Raw genomic sequence first — 27,836 nt, 5'->3', positions numbered from 1 at the left:
CCATGTCCCCTCCGTGTCCTCATCCCATGTCCCCTCCATGTCCCCTCTATGTCCCCTCCATGTCTCCTCCATGTCCCCTCCATGTCCCCTACATGTCCCTCTGTGTCCCCTACATGTCCCCCTCCCATGTCCCCCCCGTGTGCCCATCCCATGTCCTCTCCGTGTCCTCATCCCATGTCCCCTTCGTGTCCCCATCCCATGTCCCCTCCGTGTCCTCATCCCATGTCCCCTCCGTGTCCTCATCCCATGTCCCCTCCGTGTCCCCACCCCATGTCCCTTCCATGTCCCCTCCATGTCCCCTCTATGTCCCTTACATATCGCCTCCATGTCCCCTCTATGTCTCCATCCCATGTCCTCTCCATGTCCTCATCCCATGTCCCCTCCATATCCCCTACATGTTCCTCCATGTCCCCTCCTTGTCCCCTCTATGTCCCCTCCATGTCCCCATCCCATGTCCCCTCCGTGTCCTCATTCCATGTTCCCCTCCACGCCCCCTCCACGTCCCCTCCATGTCCCCTCCATGTCCTCATCCCATGTCTCTTCTATGTCTCCTCCATGTCCCCTCTGTCCCCTCCATGTCCCCTCCATGTCCCCATCCCATGTCCCCTCCGTGTCCTCATCCCATGTTCCCTCCATGTCCCCTCTATGTCCCCTCCATGTCCCCTCCATGTCCCCATCCCATGTCCCCTCCGTGTCCTCATCCCATGTCCCCTCTATGTCCCCTCCATGTCTCCTCCATGTCCCCTCCATGTCCTCATCCCATGTCCCCTCTATGTCGCCATCCCATGTCCCCTCCGTGTCCTCATCCCATGTCCCCTCCATGTCCCCTCTATGTCCCCTCCATGTCCCCTCCATGTCTCCTCTATGTCCCCTCCGTGTCCTCATCCCATGTCCCCTCCATGTCCCCTCCACGTCCCCTCCATGTCCCCTCCATGTCCTCATCCCATGTCTCTTCTATGTCTCCTCCATGTCCCCTCTTTGTCCCCTCCATGTCCCCTCCATGTCCCCTCCGTGTCCTCATCCCATGTCCCCTCCATGTCCCCACCCCATGTCCCTTCCATGTCCCCTCCAAGTCCGCTCCATGTCCCTTCCATGTCCCTTCCATGTTCCCCCCATGTCCCCTCCATGTCCCCTCCATGTCCCCATCCCATGTCCTCATCCCATGTCCCCTCCATGTCCCCATGCTGTCCCCATGTCCCCACACCCCCATGCTGTCCCCATGCCCCCGCACCCCATGCTGTCCCCATGTCCCCCCGCTGTCCCCATGTCCCCACACCCCATTCTGTCCCCATGTCCCCCCGCTGTCCTCATGTCCCCGCACCCCATGCTGTCCCCATATCCCCATGCTGTCCCCATGCCCCCGCACCCCATGCTGTCCCCATGTCCCCCCGCTGTCCCCATGTCCCCACACCCCATTCTGTCCCCATGTCCCCCCGCTGTCCTCATGTCCCCGCAGCCCATGCTGTCCCCATATCCCCATGCTGTCCCCATGTCCCCACACCCCCGTGCTATCCCCATGTCCCCATGCTGTCCCCATGTCCCCACATCCCATGCTGTCCCCATGTCCCCCCGCTGTCCCCATGTCCCTGCACCCCATGCTATCCCCACACCCCCATTCCGTCCCCATGTCCCCATGCTGTCCCCATGTCCCCACACCCCTGTGCTGTCCCCATGTCCCCATGCTGTCCCCATGTCCCCCCGCTATCCCCATGTCCCCGCACCCCATGCTATCCCCACACCCCCATTCCGTCCCCATGTCCCCATGCTGTCCCCATGTCCCCACACACCCCGTGCTGTCCCCATGTCCCCATGCTGTCCCCATGTCCCCACACCCCATTCTGTCCCCATGTCCCCATGCTGTCCCCATGTCCCCACACCCCATGCTGTCCCCATGTCCCCATTCCGTCCCCATGTCCCCACCCCCCATTCTGTCCCCATGTCCCCATGCTGTCCCCATGTCCCCACACCCCCATGCTGTCCCCATGTCCCCATTCCGTCCCCATGTCCCCACACCCCCATTCTGTCCCCATGTCCCCATGCTGTCCCCAAGTCCCACCCCCCATTCTGTCCCCATGTCCCCACGCTGTCCCCATGTCCCCACACCCCATTCTGTCCCCATGTCCCCATGCTGTCCCCATGTCCCCACACCCCATGCTGTCCCCATGTCCCCATTCCGTCCCCATGTCCCCACCCCCCATTCTGTCCCCATGTCCCCATGCTGTCCCCATGTCCCCACACCCCCATGCTGTCCCCATGTCCCCATTCCGTCCCCATGTCCCCACACCCCCATTCTGTCCCCATGTCCCCATGCTGTCCCCAAGTCCCCACCCCCCATTCTGTCCCCATGTCCCCACGCTGTCCCCATGTCCCCACACCCCATTCTGTCCCCATGTCCCCATGCTGTCCCCATGTCCCCACACCCCCATGCTGTCCCCACACACCCCATTCCGTCCCCATGTCCCCACACCCCCACTCTGTCCCCATGTCCCCCCGCTGTCCCCATGTCCCCACACCCCATTCTGTCCCCATGTCCCCCTGCTGTCCCCAAGTCCCCACCCCCCATTCTGTCCCCATGTCCCCACGCTGTCCCCATGTCCCCACACCCCATTCTGTCCCCATGTCCCCATGCTGTCCCCATGTCCCCACACCCCCATGCTGTCCCCATTTCCCCATTCCGTCCCCATGTCCCCACACCCCCACTCTGTCCCCATGTCCCCACCCGCTGTCCCCATGTCCCCACACCCCATTCTGTCCCCATGTCCCCACGCTGTCCCCAAGTCCCCACCCCCCATTCTGTCCCCATGTCCCCACGCTGTCCCCATGCCCCCGCACCCCATGCTGTCCCCATGTCCTCACGCTGTCCCCAAGTCCCCATGTCCCCATGCTGTCCCCATGTCCCCGCACCCCCATTCTGTCCCCATGTCCCCATGCTGTCCCCATGTCCCCCCCGCTGTCCCCATGTCCCCGCACCCCATGCTTCCCCACACCCCCATTCTGTCCCCATGTCCCCCCGCTGTCCCCATGTCCCCACACCCCTCCATGTCCCCATGTCCCCATGCTGTCCCCATGTCCCCGCACCCCCATTCTGTCCCCATGTCCCCATGCTGTCCCCATGTCCCCACCGCTGTCCCCATGTCCCCGCACCCTATGCTGTCCCCATGTCCCCACGCTGTCCCCAAGTCCCCACCCCCCATTCTGTCCCCATGTCCCCCCGCTGTCCCCATGTCCCCACACCCCTCCATGTCCCCATGTCCCCATGCTGTCCCCATGTCCCCACACCCCATGCTATCCCCACACCCCCATTCTGTCCCCATGTCCCCACGCTGTCCCCATGCCCCCACACCCCATGCTGTCCCCATGTCCCCACGCTGTCCCCAAGTCCCCACCCCCCATTCTGTCCCCATGTCCCCATGCTGTCCCCATGTCCCCACACCCCATGCTGTCCCCATGTCCCCCCCGCTGTCCCCATGTCCCCGCACCCCATGCTGTCCCCATGTCCCCACCCCCCATGCTGTCCCCATGTCCCCACCCCCCATTCTGTCCCCATGTCCCCGCACCCCATGCTATCCCCACACCCCCATTCTGTCCCCACACCCCCATGCTGTCCCCATGTCCCCATGCTGTCCCCATGTCCCCACCCACGACGTCCCCACGTCTGACCGGAGCGGTTGCAGTCATGATAGGCCTCCAGCCAGGCCTCCATGCCCAGCAGGTCGTGTTCGTTCACCAGGAAGATGAGATCCTTGGCCCAGTAGATCTGCTCTATGGGGGGACAGGGGGGACGTTGGGGACATCGGGGACATTGGGGACGTGGGGAGACATTGGGGATGTGGGAGGACACTGGGGACACTGGGGACACTGGGGGCATTGGGGACATTGGGGACATTGGGGACAATGGGGACATTGGGGACACTGGGGACACTGGGACATTGGGGACACTAGGGAGCATTGGGACATTGGGGACCCTGGGACATTGGGGACACTGGGGACACTGGGGACCCTGGGGACATTGGGGACACTGGGGGGCATTGGGACACTGGGGACACCAGGACATTGGGGACATCGGTGGTGGCACTGGGACCCTGGGGACACTGGGGACACTGGGGACACTGGGGACCATGGGACATTGGGGACACTGGGGACCCTGGGGACATTGGGGACACTGGGGACATTGGGGACACTAGGGAGCATTGGGACATTGGGACCCTTGGGGAATTGGGGACCCTGGGGACATTGGGGACACTGGGGACATTGGGACATTGGGGACATTGGGACACGGGACACTGGGACATTGGGGACACTGGGGGACTTTGGGACACTGGGACACTGGGACATTGGGGACATTGGGGACACTGGGGACATTGGGGACACTAGGGGGCTTTGGGGACACTATGGGGCATTGGGGGACATTGCGGACATTGGGACGTGGGGGGACACGGGGGATTGGGGGACACTGGGGACATTGGGGACATGGGAGACATTGGGGATGTGGAGGACACTGGGGACACTGGGGGGCATTGGGGACATTGGGGACACTGGGGGCATGGGGACACTGGGGACACTGGGGACATTGGGGACACTGGGGACACTGGGGACACTGGGGACATTGGGGACGTGGGGAGACATTGGTGATGTGGGGGACACTGGGGACACTGGGGGGCATTGGGGACATTGGGACACTGGGGACATTGGGGCATGGGGACACTGGGGGGCATTGGGGACATTGGGACACTGGGACACTGGGGACATGGGGACACTGGGGGCATTGGGGACACTGGGGACACTGGGGACACTGGGGACATTGGGGACGATGGGGAGACATTGGGGATGTGGAGGACACTGGGGACACTGGGGCATTGGGGACATTGGGGACACTGGGGACACTGGGGACACTGGGGACACTGGGGGGCATTGGGGACACTGGGGACACCAGGGACATTGGGGACATCGGGGTGGTGGCACTGGGGACCCTGGGGACACTGGGGACACTGGGGACCCTGGGGACATTGGGGACAGTGGGGACACTGGGGACACTGGGGACATTGGGGACACTAGGGAGCATTGGGGACATTGGGGACACTGGGGACGTGGGGGGACACTGGGGACACTGGGGACCTGGGGACATGGGACACTGGGGACATTGGGGACACTAGGGACATTGGGACATTGGGGACATTGGGGACGTGGGGGGACACGGGGGATGTGGGGGACATTGGGGACATTGGAGACATGGGGAGACATTGGGGATGTGGGAGGACATGGGGGACACTGGGGGGCATTGGGGACACTGGGGACACCGGGGACACTGGGGACACTGGGGACACTGGGGACACTGGGGGCATTGGGGACACTGGGGACACTGGGACCTGGGGACATGGACACTGGGGACACTGGGACATTGGGGACACTAGAGGCATTGGGGACATTGCGGACATTGGGGACGTGGGGGGACACTGTGGAGGGGGACATTGGGGACACTGGGGGGCATTGGGGACACTGGGGACATTGGGGGACATGGGACACGGGGGACATCAGGGACATCGGGGACATTGGGGACGAGGGGGGACCTGGTGTGGGGGGGACCTGGGGACATTGGGGCGGTGACACTGGGGACACTGGGGACAATGGGGACATTGGGGACACTGGGGACATTGGGGACACTAGGGGACATTGGGGACACTGGGGACACTGGGGACAATGGGGACATGGGGACATTGCGGCCATTGGGGGACAATGGGGACATTGGGGACACTAGGGGCTTTGGGGGACATTGGGGACACTAGGAGCATTGGGGGACATCGGGGACAATGGGGACATTGGGGACATTGGGAACCCTGGGGACATTGGGGACACTAGAGGGCATTGGGGACATTGGGGACAATGGGGACCCTGGGGACACTGGGGACATTGGGGGGCATTGGGGAAACTGGGGACACTGGGGACCCTGGGGACATTGGGGACACTGGGGACATTGGGGACACTAGGGGACACTAGGGGGCATTGGGGACATTGCGGACACTGGGACGTGGGGGGACACTGGGGATGTGGGGGGACATTGGGACATGGGGGCATTGGGGACACTGGGGACACAGGGGACATTGGGGACACTAGGGGCATTGGAAACCCTGGGGACACTGGGGACATTGGGGACACTGGGGACATTGGGGACATTGGGGACACTGGGGGGCATTGGGGACACTGGGGACACTGGGGACATTGGGGACATTGGGGACACTGGGGACACTGGGGACATTGGGGACACTAGAGGGCATTGGGGGACATTGCGGACATTGGGGACGTGGGGGGGACACTGGGGATGTGGGGGGACATTGGGGGACATTGGGGACACTGGGGACACTGGGGAGTGGGGGACATTGGGGGACATTGGAGACATGGGGAGACATTGGGGATGTGGGAGGACATTGGGGACACTGGGGGCATTGGGGACATTGGGACACTGGGACATTGGGGGCATTGGGGACATTGGGGACACTGGGGACACTGGGGATATGGGGGGACACATGGGGGACATTGGAGACATGGGGAGACATTGGGGATGTGGGAGGACACTGGGGACACTGGGGGGCATTGGGGACATTGGGGACACTGGGGACATTGGGGGCATTGGGGGACATTGGGGACACTGGGGACATTGGGGACACTGGGGACACTGGGGACCCTGGGGACATTGGGGACACTGGGGACATTGGGGACACTAGGGAGCATTGGGGACATTGGGCACATTGGGGACGTGGGGGGACACTGGGGATGTGGGGGGACATTGGGGGACATTGGGGACATGGGGAGACATTGGGGATGTGGGAGGACACTGGGGACCCTGGGGACACTGGGGACACTGGGACAAATGGGACATTGGGGACACTAGGGGACATTGGGGGACATTGGGGACACTGGGGACACTGGGGACACTGGGGACATTGGGGACACTAGGCATTGGGGGACATTGGGGACACTAGGGACATTGGGGACACTGGGGACAGTGGGGGACATTGGTGACACTGGGGACATTGGGGACATTGGGGACACTAAGGGGCTTTGGGGGACATTGGGGACACTTGGTGGCATTGGGGGACATCGGGGACACTGGGGACACTGGGGACATTGGGGGATAGGAGGACATGGGGGGACATCAGGGCCATTGGGGACATTGGGGGACATGGAGGACACGGGGGACATCAGGGACATTGGGGACATTGAGGGACATTGGGGACACGGGGGACATCAGGGACACTGGGGACATTGGGGACACTAGGGTCATTGGGGGACATCGGGGACACTGGGGACACTGGGGACATTGGGGACATGGAGGACCCGGGGACATCAGGGACACTGGGACATTGGGGACACTAGGGGCATTGGTGGACATTGGGACACTGGGACATGGGGGACATGGAGGACATGGGGGACATCAGGGACATTGGGATGTAGGGGGGAACTTGGGGGTGTGGGGGGACCCTGGGACATTGGGGCGGTGACACTGGGGACACTGGGGACCCTGGGGACACTGGGGACACTGGGGACACTGGGGACACTGGGGGGCATTGGGGCCATTGGGGGACATGGAGAACACGGGGGACATCAGGGACACTGGGACATTGGGACACTAGGGGGCATTGGGGGACATCGGGGACACTGGGGACATTGGGGACACTAGGGGGCATTGAGGGACATTGGGGACATTGGGGACGTGGGGAGGACACTGGGGATTGGGGGACATTGGGGACATTGGAGACATGGGGAGACATTGGGGATGTGGGAGGACATTGGGGACACTGGGGACCCTGGGGACACTGGGGACACTGGGGACATTGGGGACACTAGGGGACATTGGGGGACATTGGGGACACTGGGACACTGGGGACACTGGGACATTGGGGACACTAGGGGCATTGGGGACATTGGGGACACTGGGACATGGGGACACTGGGGACAGTGGGGGACATTGGTGACACTGGGGACACTGGGGACATTGGGGACATTGGGGACACCGGGACACTGGGGACATTGGGACATTGGGGACACTAAGGGGCTTTGGGGACATTGGGACACTTGGTGGCATTGGGGACATCGGGACACTGGGGACACTGGGGACATTGAGGATAGGAGGACATGGGGGACATCAGGACATTGGGACATTGGGGGACATTGGGGACATTGGGGACACGGGGGACATCAGGGACACTGGGACATTGGGGATGTAGGGGGGAACTTGGGGTGTGGGGGGACCCTGGGGACATTGGGCGGTGACACTGGGACACTGGGACATTGGGGACACTGGGGATACTGGGACACTGGGACATTGGGGACACTAGGGGGCATTGGGGGACATTGGGGACACTGGGGGCATTGGGGGACATTGGGGACATTGGGGGACATGGAGGACACGTGGGGACATCAGGGGACACTGGGGACATTGGGACACTAGGGGCATTGGGGACATCGGGACACTGGGGACATTGGGGACATTGGGGGACATGGAGGACCCGGGGACATCAGGGCCATTGGGACATTGGGGACATGGAGAACATGGGGGACATCAGGGACATTGCGGCCATCAGGGACAATGGGGACATTGGGGACACTAGGGGGCATTGGGGGACATCGGGGACACTGGGGACATTGGGGACATTGGGGACATGGAGGACACGGGGGACATCGGGGCCATTGGGCCATTGGGGACACTAGGGGGCATTGGGGTCATTGGGGACATTGGGGACACTGGGGACATGGAGGACACTGGGACATTAGGGGGCATTGGGGACAATGGGGACATTGGGGACACTAGAGGACATTGGGGACATCAGGGCCATTGGGGACATTGGGGGACATGGAGGACACTGGGGACATTAGGGGGCATTGGGGACAATGGGGACATTGGGGACACTAGAGGACATTGGGGACATCAGGGCCATTGGGGACATTGGGGGACACGGAGGACACGGGGGGACATCGGGGCCATTGGGACATTGGGGACATGGAGACACTGGGGACACTGGGGAAAATGGGACATTGGGGACATCAGGGCCATTGGGGACATTGGGGACATTGGGGACACTGGGGACACGAGGGACATCGGGCATTGGGACATTGGGGGACATGGAGGACACTGGGGACACTGGGGACAATGGGGACATTGGGGACATCAGGGCCATTGGGGACATTGGGGGACATTGGGGACACGGAGGGACATCGGGGCCATCGGGGCCATCGTGGCGGTGACACCGGGGCTTTGGGGCCAGCAGGGGGCGCCGTTGGGGTCTCACCCCGGAAGTAGGCGGCGAGGGCCAGCAGCAGCCCCACGGCCTGGCTGTTGTGGGGCGGCGGGGAGCAGGGAGCGCTCAGCACCAGCGCCTCCGTGCGGGCGGCCCGAGGAGCGCGCAGGATCCCGTACACGTTGGTGCCGCGCACCGCCTGCGGGACGGGCCGCTCGGGGCTGCCCCACGGCTGCCCCATAGCTGCCCCATAGATGGCCCACGGCTGCCCCATAGATGGCCCACGGCTGCCCCATAGCTGCCCCATAGATCCCACGGCTGCCCCATAGATGGCCCATAGATGGCCCATAGATGGCCCATAGATGGCCCACAGCTGCCCCATAGATGGCTTATTGCTGCCCCATAGCTGCCCCATAGATGCCCATAGATGCCTATGCTGCCCCATAGATGGCCCACGCTGCCCCATACTGCCCCACGGCTGCCCCATAGCTGCCCCATAGAGGGCCCATAGATGGCCTATGGCTGCCCCATAGATGGCCCACGGCTGCCCCATAGCTGCCCCATAGATGCCCACGCTCCCCCATAATGCCCATAGCTGCCCCATAGATGGCCCATAGATGGCCCACAGCTGCCCCACGGCTGCCCCATAGCTGCCCCATAGATGGCCCACTGCTGCCCCATAGATGGCCCATAGCTGCCCCATAGATGGCCCATAGATGGCCCACGGCTGCCCCATAGCTGCCCCACAGATGGCCCATAGATGGCCCACGGCTGCCCCATAGATCCCACGGCTGCCCCATAGCTGCCCCATAGATCCCATTCTGCCCCATAGATCCCACGGCTGCCCCATAGATCCCACGGCTGCCCCATAGCTGCCCCATAGATGGCCCACTGCTGCCCCATAGATGGCCCATAGCTGCCCCATAGATGGCCCACAGCTGCCCCATAGATGGCCCACGGCTGCCCCATAGCTGCCCCATAGATGGCCCACGGCTGCCCCATAGCTGCCCCATAGATGGCCCACGGCTGCCCCATAGCTGCCCCATAGATGGCCCATAGCTGCCCCATAGCTGTCCCATAGATGGCCCACGGCTGCCCAATGGTTGCCCCATAGCTGCCCCATAGATGCCATGCTGCCCCATAGATGCCCAATGCCACGGCTGCCACATAGCTGCCCATAGATGCCCATAGAGCCCACGGTGCCCCATAGCTGCCCCATAGATGGCCCATAGCTGCCCCACGGCTGCCCCATAGCTGCCCATACGTCCATAGATGCCCCATACTGCCCCATAGATGGCCCACACTGCCCCATCGCTGCCCCATAGATGACCCATAGATGCCCACGGCTGCCCCATAGCTGCCCCATAGATAGCCCACAGTTGCCCCATAGTGGCCCATAAATAGCCCACGGCTGCCCCATAGATGCCCATAAATGGCCACGCTGCCCCATAGATCCCATAGCTGCCCCCTGCTACCACCCCATAACAGTGCCCCCCCCAACTGTCCATAGCAGCGCCCCCCTTATGCCCCCCCATTACAAACCCCATAGATGGCCCATCCCCCCCATAACAATGCCCCCCATACCCCCCCCAATTACCCCCATAACCCCCCCATCACCCCCCATACCGCCCCCCAATTACCCCCCATAACCCCCCCATCACCCCCCATAACGCCCCCCAATTACCCCCCAACCCCCCCATTACCCCCCATACCCCCCCAATCCCCCCATAACCCCCCATACCCCCATAAACCCCCAATACCCCCCAAACAACCCCCATCACCCCCCAATTCCCCCCATATACCCCCCAATAACCATCCCCCCCAATTACCCCCCATAACCCCCAAACCCCCCCATCACCACCCCATCAATCCCCCCAATTACCCCCATCCCCCCATCCCCCATAACACCCCCAAATACCCCCAACACCCCCATCACCACCCATACCCCCCCCCAATCTACCCCCCCATCACCACCCCCATACAAGCCCCCCCATTACCCCCCCATAAACCCCCCCCATCACCACCCCATCAATGCCCCCCCAATACCCCCCATCACCCCCCCAATCCCCCCACCCAATTACCCCCATACCACCCCCATACCACCACCCCCCATTACCCCCCATCACCCCCCATCACCCCCCCATTACCCCCAGTAACACCCCCCCATCACACCCCATACATGACCCCCCATACACCCCCCATAACCCCCCATCCCATACCCCCCAAGCCCCCCCAACCCCCCATCACCCCCCCATACCATCCCCCCCAATAGCCCCCCCATCACCATACCCCCATACCACCCCCCCAACCCCCCCATCACCACCCCATCAACCCCCCCATAACCCCCCCATCACCACCCCATAACACCCCCATACCCCCATAACCCCCCCATACACCCCCATACCACCCCCCCAATTACCCCCCATCACCCCCCCATAACCCCCCATAACACCCCCCATCATCCACCACCCCACATCAATGCCCCCCCCAACCCCCCCCATCACCACCCCATAACAATGACCCCCACCCAATTACCACCCCATAACCCCCCCATAACCCCCAAATACCACCCCCCCCAATTACCCCCCATAACACCCCCCCCAATCACCACCCCATAGCAATGCTCCCCCACCCCCCCATCACCCCCCCATAACCGCCCCCCCAATTACCCCCCAATTACCCCCCCATCACCACCCCATAACAATGACCCCCCCATTACCCCCCCATACCACCCCCCCCAATTACCCCCCATCACCACCCCATAACCAATGCCCCCCCATCACCCCCCCCATACCGCCCCCCCCAATACCCCCCATAACCCCCCCCATCACCACCCCATAGCAGTGACCCCCCAATTCCCCCCCATAACTCCCCCATCACCACCCCATAGCAGTGCCCCCCCCATAACCCCCCCATCACCCCCCCAATTACCCCCCCATAACACCCCCCCATCACCACCCCACATCAATGCCCCCCCTCAACCCCCCCCATCACCACCCCATAACAATGACCCCCCCCAATTATCCCCCATAACCCCCCCAATTACCCCCCAGTAACACCCCCCCAATCACCACCCCATAGCAGTACCCCCCCAATTACCCCCCATAACCCCCCCATCACCACCCCATAGCAGTGCCCCCCCATACCGTCCCCCAATTACCCCCATAACCACCACATCACCACCCCATAGCAGTGCCCCCCCAATTACCCCCCCATCACCCCCCCCATTACCCCCCCATACCCCCCCATAACACCCCCCCATCACCACCCCACATCAATGCCCCCCCTCAACCCCCCATCACCACCCCATAACAATGACCCCCCCCAATTACCACCCCATAACCCCCCATAACCCCCCCATACCACCCCCCCAATTACCCCCCATACCACCCCCCCCAATTACCCCCCATCACCCTCCCAATTACCCCCCATACCACCCCCCCAATTACCCCCCCATAACACCCCCCCATCACCACCCCACATCAATGCCCCCCTCAACCCCCCCATCACCCCCTCACACCGCCCCCCCCCAATTACCCCCCCAGTAACACCCCCCCAATCACCACCCCATAACAATGCCCCCCCATTACCCCCCCATAACCGCCCCAATTGCCCCCCATCACCCCCCCACACCGCCCCCCCCAATTACCCCCCCCAGTAACACCCCCCAATCACCACCCCATAGCAATGCTCCCCCACCCCCCCATCACCCCCCATAACCGCCCCCCCCAATTACCCCCCATCATCACCCCATAACAATGCCCCCCCAATTACCTCCCCATAACAACCCCCCAATCACCACCCCATACCGTTCCCCCCCCATACCGCCCCCCCAATTACCCCCCATCACCCCCCCCATCACCACCCCATAGCAGTGCTCCCCCAAATAACCCCCAAATAACCCCCCCATCACCACCCCATCCCGCCCCCCCAATTACCCCCCCATCACCACCCCATAACAATGCCCCCCCATTTAACCCCCCATAACCGCCCCAATTACCCCCCATCACCCCCCCATACCGCCCCCCCCAATTACCCCCCAGTAACACCCCCCCAATCACCACCCCATAGCAATGCCCCCCCCAATAACCCCCCATAACCCCCCCATCACCACCCCATAGCAGTGCCCCCCCCATACCGTCCCCCAATTACCCCCATAACCACCACATCACCACCCCATAGCAGTGCCCCCCCAAATAACCCCCCATCACCCCCCCAATTCCCCCCCCATAACCCCCCCATAACACCCCCCATCACCACCCCACATCAATGCCCCCCCTCAACCCCCCCATCACCACCCCATAATAATGACCCCCCCATTACCCCCCCATACCACCCCCCCCAATTACCCCCCATCACCACCCCATAACAATGCCCCCCATCACCCCCCCACACCGCCCCCCCCAATTACCCCCCAGTAACACCCCCCCAATCACCACCCATAGCAATGCTCCCCCACTCCCCCATCACCTCCCCATACCGCCCCCCCAATTACCCCCCCATCACCCCCCCAATTACCCCCCCATATCGCCCCCCCAATTACCCCCCCAGTAACACCCCCCCATCACCACCCCATACCGTTCCCCCCCCATACTGCCCCCCCAATTACCCCCCATAACTCCCCCATCACCACCCCATAGCAGTGCCCCCCCCATAACCCCCCCATCACCCCCCCAATTACCCCCCCATAACACCCCCCCATCACCACCCCACATCAATGCCCACCCCCAACCCCCCCCATCATCACCCCATAACAATGCCCCCCCCCAATTATCCCCCATAACCCCCCCATCACCACCCCATAACAATGCCCCCCAATTACCCCCCCATAACCACCCCAATTACCCCCCATCACCCCCCCATCACCCCCCCCCCATGCCGCCCCCCCCCCCGCACGGCCCCCCCCCCCCCCACTCACGTATCTCTCCCTGCTCTCATCGGGAAGGCAGCGTCCGCGCGAAGCGCTGCGTGTGAACCTCCAGCCCCAGCGCCCACATGGTGCGCTGCAGCCACTGCACCGGCATGCCGCTGGGGGCGCCATAAAACGGGGGGAGTCAGGGGGGATGTGGGGCACGGGACCCCCCCCTCATTGCGGTCAATGAACACAGATCCCCCCCAACAGGCTGCAGCCACTGCACCGGCACGCCGCTGGGGGGCGCCATAAAACGGGGGGGAGTCAGGGGGGATGTGGGGCACGGGACCCCCCCGCATTGCTGTCAATGAACACAGATTCCCCCCCCACAGGCTGCAGCCACTGCACCGGCACGCCGCTGGGGGGCGCCATAAAACGGGGGGGGAGTCAGGGGGGATGTGGGGCACGGGACCCCCCCCCATTGCGTCAATGAACACAGATCCCCCCCAGCAGGGCTGCAGCCACTGCACCGGCACGCCGCTGGGGGCGCCATTAAACGGGGGGGTCAGGCAAATGATGTACGATTGGGGGGTGGAGCAAAACGGGTGGGGTTGGGGAAATATTGGGGAACTGGGGGGGGGATGGGCACGGACCCCCCCTCATTGCTGTCAATGGACTCAGATTCCCCCCAACAGGGCTGCAGCCATGAGCCCAGAATGGCCCTATGGGAGGGGGGGGGGCAAAAGGGAGAGGGGTGGGGGCAAATGATGGGGTTGGGGGGGGATGTGAGACAAAAGGGGGGGCTGTGGGGAAATATGGGGGATGGGGGGGATGTGGGGCACGGGACCCCCCCGCATTGCTGTCAATGAACACAGATTCCCCCCCAACAGGGCTGCAGCCACTGCACCGGCACGCCGCTGGGGGGCGCCATAAAACGGGGGGGAGTCAGGGGGGATGTGGGGCACGGACCCCCCCGCATTGCTGTCAATGACCAGATTCCCCCCAACAGGGCTGCAGCCACTGCACCGGCAACCCGCTGGGGCGCCATAAAACGGGGGGAGTCAGGGGGGATGTGGGGCACGGGACCCCCCCCATTGCGGTCAATGAACACAGATCCCCCCCACAGGCTGCAGCCACTGCACCGGCACGCCGCTGGGGGGCGCCATAAAACGGGGGGGAGTCAGGGGGGATGTGGGGCACGGACCCCCCCGCATTGCTGTCAATGACTCAGATTCCCCCCACAGGGCTGCAGCCACTGCACCGGCACGCCGCTGGGGGCGCCATAAAACGGGGGGAGTCAGGGGGGATGTGGGGCACGGGACCCCCCCGCATTGCTGTCAATGAACACAGATCCCCCCCACAGGGCTGCAGCCACTGCACCGGCACGCCGCTGGGGGGCGCCATAAAACGGGGGGGAGTCAGGGGGGGATGTGGGGCACGGGACCCCCCCGCATTGCTGTCAATGGACTCAGATTCCCCCCCAACAGGGCTGCAGCCACTGCACCGGCACGCCGCTGGGGGGCGCCATAAAACGGGGGGGAGTCAGGGGGGGATGTGGGGCACGGGACCCCCCCGCATTGCTGTCAATGACTCAGATCCCCCCCACAGGGCTGCAGCCACTGCACCGGCATGCCCGCTGGGGGCGCCATAAAACGGGGGGGAGTCAGGGGGGGATGTGGGCACGGGACCCCCCCGCATTGCGTCAATGAACACAGATCCCCCCCCACAGGCTGCAGCCACTGCACCGGCACGCCGCTGGGGGGCGCCAAAAACGAGGGGAGTCAGGGGGGATGTGGGGCACGGGACCCCCCCGCATTGCTGTCAATGGACTCAGATTCCCCCCCACAGGGCTGCAGCCACTGCACCGGCTGCCGCTGGGGGGCGCCAAAACGGGGGGGTCAGGCAAAGATGTAGGGGGCGGGGGTGGGTATAAAAAACGGGGGGGGTTGTGGGAAATATGGGGGGAACGAGGGGGGGATGTGGGGACACGGGACCCCCCCTCATTGCTGTCAATGGACTCAGATCCCCCCCCACAGGGCTGCAGCCACTGCACCGGCACGCCGCTGGGGGCGCCAAAACGGGGGGAGTCAGGAGGATGTGGGCACGGGACCCCCCCGCATTGCTGTCAAAGGTGAGATTTCCCCCAATTCCTCGCCCCCCAGCCCGCGCCATTGGCCCTCACCCCAACCCCTCACCCCTCCCCCCCCACTGCAGCCCCCCTCACCCCCCAGACCCCCCCATCCCTCCCCATTCCTGCCCCCCATGCCTGCCCTCTCCATTCCCTCCCCCCCGCATCCCTTCCCCCCAAACGGGCCCAGTGCGCCCTCACCCACCAGCCCCCCCATTCCCTCCCCCCACATGGACCTGCACCCCATTCCCTCCCCCCCCTGCAGCCCCCCTTACCCCCCACCCCCCCCATCCCTCCCCCCCCCCCCGCCCCCTCATTGCCCCCCCACCCCCCCCCTCCGCCCCCATCCCTCCCCCTCCATTCTATCCCTCCCCCCCCGCAACCCCCCTTGACCCACAGCCCCCCCATTCCTGCCCCCTCATTCTCCCCTTGCCCCCCCCTCGCAGCCCCCTTACCCCCCAGCCCCCCCATCTCTACCCCCCCTTCCTCCCCCCCCAATCCCCATCCCCCCCCATTCCCTCCCCCCCGTTACACCCCCCCCCACCCCCACCCCCCCTGACCCCACCCCAGCCCCCCCACTTCCCTCCCCCCCATTCCTCCCCCCCATTCCCTCCCCCCCATTCTACCTCCCCCCCCTGCAGCCCCCCTTACCCCCCAGCCCCCCCATCCCTCCCCCCCATTTTACCTCCCCCCCTGCAGCTCCCCTTACCCCCCAGCCCCCCCATTTCCCCCCCTCCCCCCCCCATTGCCCCGTCCCCCCCAGCGCCCCCCATTCCTGCCCCCCATCCCTCCCCCCCCATTCCTGCCCCCCCATTCGCTCCCCCCCATTCTACCTCCCCCCTGTCGCAACCCCCCTTACCCCCCAGCCCCCCCCATTCCTGCCCCCCCCATTCCCTCCCCCACCCCAACCCCCCCATCCCTCCCCCACCCCAACTCCCCCCCCAACCTCCCGCCAACCCCCCCCATCCCTCCCCCCCCATTCCTCCCCCCCCATTCTACCTCCCCCCCGTCGCAGCCCCCATCCCCCCCAGCCCCCCCCATTCCTGCCCCCCCATCCCTCCCCCCATTCCCTCCCCCACCCCAACCCCCCCCCCAACCACCCCCCACACCCCCCCCCCATCCCTCCCCCCCACCCCCCCACTGCCCCTCCCCCCCCAGCCCCCCTCATTCCTGCCCCCCCCCCCCGCAGCCCCCCTTACCCCCCAGCCCCCCCCATTCCCTCCCCCCCCATTCCCTCCCTCATTATGGGGTCACTTATGGGGTCACTTATGGGTCACTATGGGTCATGGTTATGATGGGTTAGGTTCACTTATGGGGTTATTATGGGGTTATGGGTCACTATGGGTTATCGATGGGTTATGGTCACTTATGGGTTACTGATGGGGTTATGGGTCACTTATGGGGTTATCGATGGGTTATGGGGTCCTCTATGGGGTTATGATGGGTCATGGGTTCACTTACGGGTTATTGATGGGTTATGGGTCACTTATGGGGTTATGATGGGTTATGGTTCACTTATGGGGTTATCGATGGGTTATGGGTTCACTTATGGGGTTATTGATGGGGTTATGGGTTCACTTATGGGGTTATTGATGGGTCATGGGTTCACTTATGGGGTTATGACGGGGTTATGGGTCACTATGGGTTATCGATGGGGTTATGGGTTCACTTATGGGGTTATTGATGGGGTATGGGTTCACTTATGGGGTTATTGATGGGTTATGGGTTCACTTATGGGGTTATTGATGGGGTCATGGGTTCACTTATGGGTTATTGATGGGTTATGGGTTCATTATGGGGTTATGATGGGGTTATGGGGTCGACTGTTATGGGGTCATTATCGATGGGTTATGGTTCACTTATGGGGTTACTGATGGGGTTATGGGTTCACTTATGGGGTTATTGATGGGGTTATGGGTCACTTATGGGGTTCTGATGGGGTTATGGGTCACTTATGGGTTATCGATGGGTTATGGGTCACTTATGGGGTTATTGATGGGGTTATGGGTTCACTTATGGGGTTATTGATGGGGTCATGGGTTCACTTATGGGGTTATTGACGGGGTTATGGGTTCACTTATGGGGTTACTGATGGGGTTATGGGGTCACTTATGGGGTTATTGATGGGGTTATGGGTTCACTTATGGGGTTATCGATGGGGTTATGGGTTCACTTATGGGGTTATTGATGGGGTTATGGGTTCACTTATGGGGTTATTGATGGGGTCATGGGTTCACTTATGGGGTTATTGACGGGGTTATGGGGTCACTTATGGGGTTATCGATGGGGTTATGGGTTCACTTATGGGGTTATTGATGGGGTCATGGGTTCACTTATGGGGTTATTGATGGGGTCATGGGTTCACTTATGGGGTTATTGATGGGGTTATGGGTTCACTTATGGGGTTATTGATGGGGTCATGGGTTCACTTATGGGGTTATTGATGGGGTTATGGGTTCACTTATGGGGTTACTGATGGGGTTATGGGGTCACTTATGGGGTTATCGATGGGGTTATGGGTTCACTTATGGGGTTACTGATGGGGTTATGGGGTCACTTATGGGGTTCTGATGGGGTTATGGGGTCACTTATGGGGTTATCGATGGGGTTATGGGGTCACTTATGGGGTTATTGATGGGGTTATGGGTTCACTTATGGGGTTTATGATGGGGTCATGGGTTCACTTATGGGGTTATTGACGGGGTTATGGGTTCACTTATGGGGTTACTGATGGGGTTATGGGGTCACTTATGGGGTTATTGACGGGGTTATGGGTTCACTTATGGGGTTATTGATGGGGTTATGGGTTCACTTATGGGGTTATTCATGGGGTTATGGGGTCACTTATGGGGTTATTGATGGGGTTATGGGGTCACTTATGCGGTTATTGATGGGGTTATGGGTTCACTTATGGGGTTATTGATGGGGTTATGGGTTCACTTATGGGGTTATTGACGGGGTTATGGGGTCACTTATGGGGTTATTGATGGGGTTATGGGTTCACTTATGGGGTTATTGACGGGGTTATGGGTTCACTTATGGGGTTACTGATGGGGTTATGGGTTCACTTATGGGGTTATTGACGGGGTTATGGGTTTCCCTTATGGGGTTACTGATGGGGTTATGGGTTCACTTATGGGGTTACTGATGGGGTTATGGGTTCACTTATGGGTTATTGATGGGGTTATGGGTTCACTTATGGGGTTATTGATGGGGTCATGGGGTCACTTATGGGGTTATTGATGGGGTTATGGGTTCACTTATGGGGTTATTGATGGGGTTATGGGGTCACTTATGGGGTTATTGATGGGGTCATGGGTTCACTTATGGGGTTATTGATGGGGTTATGGGTTCACTTATGGGGTTATTGATGGGGTCATGGGTTCACTTATGGGGCTATTGACGGGGTTATGGTTCACTTATGGGGTTATTGATGGGGTTATGGGTTCACTTATGGGTTACTGATGGGGTTATGGGTTCACTTATGGGGTTATTGATGGGGTTATGGGTTCACTTATGGGGTTACTGATGGGGTTATGGGTTCACTTATGGGGTTACTGATGGGGTTATGGGTTCACTTATGGGGTTACTGATGGGGTTATGGGTCACTTATGGGGTTATTGATGGGGTTATGGGTTCACTTATGGGGTTATTGACGGGGTTATGGGTTCACTTATGGGGTTACTGATGGGGTTATGGGGTCACTTATGGGGTTATCGATGGGGTTATGGGGTCACTTATGGGGTTATCGATGGCGTTATGGGTTCACTTATGGGGTTACTGATGGGGTTATGGGTTCACTTATGGGGTTATTGACGGGGTTATGGGTTCACTTATGGGTTACTGATGGGGTTATGGGTCACTTATGGGTTCTGATGGGGTTATGGGTTCACTTATGGGGTTATTGATGGGGTCATGGGGTCACTTATGGGGTTATCGATGGGGTTATGGGTTCACTTATGGGGTTATTGATGGGTTATGGGGTCACTTATGGGGTTATTGATGGGGTTATGGGATGGGGGGCAGCGCCGCGAACCCCCCCCCCCCCCCCCCCCCTCCCCCCTTCCCCCCCTCCCCCCCCTTCCCCTCCCCCCCCCCCCCCCCCCTCCCTCCCCTCCCCCCCCTCTCCCTTCCCCCCTCCCCCCCCCCCTCACTCCCCCGCCTCCCTGCGTGCGCTGAATTCCCTCCCGTAGGCGGCGGCGGCGGCGCCGAGCTGGAAGCGCTCCTCCACCATGGTGGAGCCCATGGCGTTTTCCGACATGGAGCTGCGGGGCGCCAGCGGGGGCAGCGCCGCGAACCAGCAGAGCCCCGTGATGTAACACACGGCGCTGCGGGGATGGGGGCAACGATGGGGTCATGGGGTCACTTATGGGGTCATGGGGTCACTTATGGGGTTATTGATGGGGTTATGGGATGGGGGGCAGCGCCGCGAACCAGCAGAGCCCCGTGATGTAACACACGGCGCTGCGGGGATGGGGGCAACGATGGGGTTATGGGGGGAATTATGGGGTCATTTATGGGGTCATTTATGGGGTCATTTATGGGGTCATGGGGGCACTTATGGGGTTATTGATGGGGTTATGGGGCACTTATGGCGTCATGGGGGCACTGATGGGGTCATGGGGGCACTTATGGGGTCACTTATGGGGTCACTGATGGGTCATGGGGGCACTTATGGGGTTATGGGGGCACTTATGGGGTCACTTATGGGTCCACTTATGGGGTCATGGGTCACTCATGGGTTATTGACGGGGTTATGGGGTTATTGATGGGGTGATGGGGCACTTAAGGGGTCATTTATGGGGTTATGGGGTTATTGATGGGGTTATGGGGGCACTTATGGGGTCATGGGGGCACTTATGGGGTTATTTATGGGGTCATGGGGGCACTTATGGGTCATGGGGCACTTATGGAGTCATAGGGGCACTTATGGGGTTATTTATGGGGCCATGGGGGGCACTCACGGGGTCATGGGGGCACTGATGGGTTTATGGGGGCACTTATGGGGTCATTTATGGGGTTATTGATGGGGTCATGGGGGCACTTATGGGTTATTTATGGGGTTATGGGGTCACTTATGGGGTCATGGGGGCACTTATGGGGTTATTTATGGGGTTATGGAGTCATTTATGGGGTTATGGGGTCACTTATGGGGTTATGGGGTATGGGGACACTTATGGGGTGATGTAGGTATGGGGCTAAGGGGTTGTGGGGTTATGGGGTGGGGGTGGTACAGCAGTGCGGGTTGTGGGGCCGTATGGGAAACATATGGGGCCTTATGGGGCCATATTGGGATATATGGGGCAGTGTGGGGCCATATGGGGCCATATGGGGACACAAGGTGCCACATAGGATCACGTGGGGCCATATAGGGTTATATGGGGCAGTGTGGGGCCATATGGGGCCGTATGGGGATGCGTGGGGATGTATGGGGCCATATAGGGACACGTGGGGAAATATGGGGTTATATGGGAATGCATGGAGACGTATAGGGCCATATAGGGTTGCGTGGGGCCATGTGGGGCTGTATGGGGATGTGTGGGGACGTATGGGGACGCAAGGTGCCATATGGGGCTATATGGGGACACAAGGTGCCATATAGGGTCACGTGGGTCCATATAGGGATATATGGGGCACTGTGGGGTCACGTGGGGCCATATAGGGACATAAGGTGCCATATAGGGTCACGTGGGGCCATACAGGGTTATATGGGGCAGTGTGGGGCCATATGGGGCCGTGTGGGGCCATATAGGGACTCGAGATGCCATATAGGATCACGTGGGGCCTTAAGGGTTATATGGGGCCGTGTGGGGCCATATGGGGCCGTGTGGGGCCATATAGGGACACGTGGTGCCATATAGGGTCACGTGGGGCCATACAGGGTTATAAGGGGCCATGTGGGGCCATATGGGGCCGTGTGGGGCCATATAGGGACACGTTGTGCCATATAGGGTCACGTGGGGCCTTAAGGGTTATATGGGGCAGTGTGGGACCATATGGGGCCATATAGGGACACGTGGGGCCATACAGGGTTATATGGGGCAGTGTGGGGCCATATGGGGCCATATAAGGACACGTGGTGCCTTATAGGGTCACGTGGGGCCGTGTGGGGCCACATAGGGACACAAGGTGCCACATAGGGTCACGTGGGGCCATACAGGGCTATATGGGGCAGTGTGGGACCATATGGGGCCATATAGGGGCACATGGTGCCTTATAGGGTCACGTGGGGCCATACAGGGTTATATGGGGCCGTGTGGGGCCATATGGGGCCGTGCGGGGCCATATAGGGACACGTGGTGCCACATAGGGTCATGTGGGGCCATACAGGGTTATATGGGGCAGTGTGGGGCCATATAGGGACATGTGGTGCCTTATAGGGTCACGTGGGGCCATACAGGGTTATATGGGGCCATGTGGGGCCATATAGGGACAGAAGGTGCCACATAGGGTCACGTGGGGCCATACAGGGTTATATGGGGCCATGTGGGGCCATACAGGGACACAAGGTGCCACATAGGGTCACGTGGGGCCATACAGGGTTATATGGGGCAGTGTGGGGCCATATAGGGACACAAGGTGCCACATAGGGTCACGTGGGGCCATACAGGGTTATATGGGGCCGTGTGGGGCCATATGGGGCCGTGTGGGGCCATATAGGGACACGTGGTGCCATATAGGGTCACGTGGGGCCATACAGGGTTATATGGGGCCGTGTGGGGCCATATGGGGCCGTGTGGGGCCATATAGGGACACAAGGTGCCACATAGGGTCACGTGGGGCCATACAGGGCTATATGGGGCAGTGTGGGACCATATGGGGCCATATAGGGACACGTGGTGCCTTATAGGGTCACGTGGGGCCATACAGGGTTATATGGGGCCGTGTGGGGCCATATGGGGCCGTGTGGGGCCATATAGGGACACAAGGTGCTACATAGGGTCACGTGGGGCCATACAGGGTTATATGGGGCCGTGTGGGGCCATATGGGGTCACGTGGGGCCATACAGGGTTATATGGGCCGTGTGGGGCCATATGGGGCCGTGTGGGGCCACATAGGGACACAAGGTGCCACATAGGGTCACGTGGGGCCATACAGGGCTATATGGGGCAGTGTGGGACCATATGGGGCCATATAGGGACACGTGGTGCCTTATAGGGTCACGTGGGGCCATACAGGGTTATATGGGGCCGTGTGGGGCCATATAGGGACACGTGGTGCCTTATAGGGTCACTTGGGGCCATACAGGGTCATGTGGGGCCATATAGGGTTATATGGGGCAGTGTGGGGCCATATGGGGCAGTGTGGGGCCATATAGGGACAGAAGGTGCCACATAGGGTCACGTGGGGCCATACAGGGTTATATGGGGCCGTGTGGGGCCATATGGGGCCGTGTGGGGCCATATAGGGTCACGTGGGGCCATACAGGGTTATATGGGGCCGTGTGGGGCCATATGGGGCCGCGCGGGGCGGTGACGCACCATAGGGGCACATTGAAGCGCTGTAGGAGGCGGGTCAGCAGGCGCCGGCACTGCGGGTCGGACAGCAGCCCCATAGCGGCACTTGTGGGGCGCGCGGCGCTCCTCCGCCCCACAGGGAAGCCCTCCTCCGCCCCACAACTGAGAGAGCGAGGAGCTCAGCGCCCCATAAGTGAGACCCGCGGCAGCTCAGCCTCCCCAACTGCCCCACATCGCCCCATAGACCTCAGAAGCACCCCATATCTGCCCCATAACGACCCCACAGCCCCATATCTGCCCCATAACCACCCACAGAACCCATATCTGCCCCATAACGACCCCACAGCCCCATATCTGCCCCATAACCACCCCGTAGCCCCCATATCTGCCCCATAACCACCCACAGAACCCATATCTGCCCCATAACCACCCCACAGCCCCATATCTGCCCCATAACCACCCCGCAGCCCCCATATCTGCCCCATAACGACCCCACAGCCCCCTTATCTGCCCCATAACCACCCACAGAACCCATATCTGCCCCATAATGACCCCACAGCCCCATATCTGCCCCATAACCACCCCGCAGCCCCCATATCTACCCCATAACCACCCCGCAGCCCCCATATCTGCCCCATAACCACCTCACAGAACCCATATCTCGCCCATAACCACCCCACAGAACCCATATCTGCCCCATAACCACCCCGTACCTCCATATCTGCCCCATAACCACCCACAGCACCCATATCTGCTCCATAACCACCCCACAGCCCCCATATCTGCCCCATAACCACCTCACAGCCCCCATATCTGCCCCATAACCACCCCACCACCCCACAGACCCCACACCCACTGATCCCATAACCCCATAGACCCCATAACCCCACACACCCCACAACCCCACACACCCCATAACCCCACACATCCCATAACCCCACAGACCCCATAACCCCACACCCCATAACCCCACACACCCCACAACCCCACACACCCCATAACCCCAACAACCCCATAACTCCACACACCCCATAACCCCAACAACCCCATAACTCCACACACCCCATAACCCCACACCCCCCACACCCATAGGCCCCACACACCCCATAACTCCCACAGATCCCACAACCCCACATATCCCATAACCCCACACACCCCACACCCCCCACACCCATAGGCCCCATAACCCCACACACCCCATAACTCCACAGACCACCATAACCCCATGCACCCCACAACCCCACACATCCCATAACCCCATAACCCCACAACCCCACACATCCCATAACCCCACACCCCATAACCCCACACACCCCACAACCCCACACATCCCACACCCCATAACCCCACACACCCTACAACCCCACACATCCCATAACCCCACACCCCATAACCCCACACACCCTACAACCCCACACATCCCATAACCCCACATCCCATAATCCCACACCCCATAACCCCACATCCCATAACCCCACACCCCATAACCTCACACACCCCACAACCCCACACATCCCATAACCCCACACCCCATAACCCCACACACCCCACAACCCCACACACCCCACAACCCCACACATCCCATAACCCCACACACCACAGACCCCATAACCCCACACACCCCACAACCCCACACACCCCATAACCCCACAGACCCCATAACCCCACACCCCACAACCCCTCAGACCCCACAATCCCACACACCACAGACCCCATAACCCCACACACCCCACAACCCCACAACCCCACGCACCCCATAACCCCACCAACCCCAGAACCGCACACCCCACAACCCCACACACCCCGTAACCCCACACACCCCACACCCCACAACCCCACAGACCCCACAACCCCACACCCCACAACCCCACACACCCCGTAACCCCACAGACCCCAGAACCCCACACCCCACAACCCCACACACCCCGTAACCCCACAGACCCCACACCCCACAACCCACAGACCCCACAACCCCACAGACCCCACACACCCCACACCCACACACCCCACAACCCCACCGACCCCATAACCCCAACAACCCCACACACCCCATAACCCCACAGACCCCACACCCCACAACCCCACCGACCCCATAACCCCACACCCCACAACCCCACACCCGCCCCACAGCCCCCGCCCCTCCCCCACCTCCTCTCACTCCGTTCCCCACCGGAACCGCCCGATCGCTCCGGTGCTCCGCGGAGCTCTCTGCGCATGCGCGGGGGGCGGGACTTCCGGTAGGATCGCACCAATGGGCGGCGATACGGCCGAGGGGCGGGACGGTCCCGCGTGGAGCGGCGCCCTGCCGTCCTCCTCCCGTTGTCCTTCCAGGACCCTTCAGCCCAACGCATTTACTGATCTTCCAGGACCCTTCCAATAAAATCCGTTTAGTGACGACCTTCCAGGACCCTTCCAATTAAATCAATTCAATGATGACCTTCCAGGACCCATCAGCCCAACTCATTTACTGACCTTCCAGGACCCTTCCAATTAAACCCATTCAACGATGACCTTCCAGGACCCTTCCAATTAAACCCATTCAACGATGACCTTCCAGGACCCATCAGCCCAACTCATTTACTGACCTTCCAGGACCCTTCCAATTAAACCCATTCAACGATGACCTTCCAGGACCCTTCCAATTAAATCAATTCAATGATGACCTTCCAGGACACTTCACCACAACCCATTTATTCATCTTCCAGGACCCTTCCAACCCAACCCACTCTGTGATGACCTTCCAGGACCCTTCCAATTAAATCCATTCAATGATGACCTTCCAGGACCCTTCAAACCCAACCCATTTATTCATCTTCCAGGACCCTTCCAACCCAACCCACTCAATGATGACCTTCCAGGACCCATCAGCCCAACTCATTTACTGACCTTCCAGGACCCATCAGCCCAACTCATTTACTGACCTTCCAGGACCCTTCCAATAAAACCCACTCAATTATGACCCATCAGCCCAACTCATTTATTCATCTTCCAGGACCCTTCAAGCCCAACCAACTCTGTGATGACCTTCCAGGCCCCCTCCAATAAAATCCATTCAGTGTCGACCTTCCAGGACCCGTCCATTTAAACCAATTAAAGGCTGACCTTCCAGGACCCTTCACCACAACCCATTTATTCATCTTCCAGGACCTTTCAGCCCAACCGTCCCATAACCATATGGGCTCTATGGGGCTGTTATGGGGTCCCTATGGATCTCTATGGGTCACATGAACTGTTATGGGTCTCTATGGATCTCTATGGGTCACATGAACTGTTATGGGGTCTCTATGGATCTCTATGGGTCACATGGAACTGTTATGGGTCTCCCATGGTCTCTATGGGCTGTCACCATGGAACTTTATGGGTCTCTATGGATCTCTATGGGGTCACATGGAACTGTTATGGGGTCTCTATGGATCTCATGGTCACTGGACTGTAGGGGTCTCTATGGATCTCATGGTCACATGGAACTGTTATGGGTCTCTATGGATCTCTATGGGTCACCAGGAACTGTATGGGTCTCTATGGATCTCTATGGGGTCACATGGAACTGTTATGGGTCTCTATGGATCTCTAGGTCACAGGAACTGTTATGGGGCTCTAGGATCTCTATGGGTCACAAAGAACTGTATGGTCTATGATCCTATGGGTCACTGAACTTATGGGTCCTATGGGTCACAAGGAACTGCTATGGGTCTCTATGGATCTCTATGGGTCACCAAGGAACTGTTATGGGTCTCTATGGATCTCTATGGGTCACAAAGGAACTGTTATGGGTCTCTATGTCTCTATGGGGTCACAAAGAACTGTTATGGGTCTCTATGGATCCTAGGTCACAAGGAACTGTATGGGGTCCCTATGATCTCTATGGGGTCACAAAGGAACTGTTATGGGGTCTCTATCGATCTCTATGGGTCACAAAGGACTGTTATGGGTCTCTATGGATCTCTATGGGGTCACATGGAACTGTTATGGGTCCTGTGATCTCTATGGGTCACATGGAACTGTTATGGGTCTCTATGGATCCTATGGGTCACAAAGGAACTGTTATGGGTCTCTAGGATCTCTATGGGGTCACAAAGGAACTGTTATGGGGTCTCTATGGATCTCTATGGGGTCACAGGAACGTTATGGGTCTCTATGGATCTCTATGGGTCACCATGAACTG

At 60.7% G+C, this 27,836-nt stretch overlaps 1 protein-coding gene across 1 annotated transcript in view; it reads right to left on the bottom strand.

The window, feature by feature from the left end:
• GPAA1 (glycosylphosphatidylinositol anchor attachment 1) overlaps nucleotides 1-26,037 on the bottom strand; it is a 27,951-nt gene extending 1,914 nt beyond the window's left edge. Inside the window, 7 exon segments of the mRNA XM_085215047.1 lie at nucleotides 3,595-3,762; nucleotides 9,285-9,432; nucleotides 14,152-14,176; nucleotides 14,178-14,261; nucleotides 20,368-20,541; nucleotides 23,696-23,833; nucleotides 25,820-26,037. Coding sequence (XP_085071173.1) covers nucleotides 3,595-3,762; nucleotides 9,285-9,432; nucleotides 14,152-14,176; nucleotides 14,178-14,261; nucleotides 20,368-20,541; nucleotides 23,696-23,833; nucleotides 25,820-26,022 — 940 coding nt within the window. The 5' untranslated portion in view covers nucleotides 26,023-26,037.
• Between the last annotated feature and the right edge of the window lie 1,799 nt (nucleotides 26,038-27,836).

Source organism: Meleagris gallopavo, unplaced genomic scaffold, assembly GCF_905368555.1.
Source record: "Meleagris gallopavo unplaced genomic scaffold, MGAL_WU_HG_1.1 scaffold_1, whole genome shotgun sequence".
In the NCBI taxonomy this organism is placed as follows: domain Eukaryota; kingdom Metazoa; phylum Chordata; class Aves; order Galliformes; family Phasianidae; genus Meleagris; species Meleagris gallopavo.
Note: the sequence above shows the minus strand (reverse complement) of the source record. Positions and strands in the feature narration are given on the sequence as shown.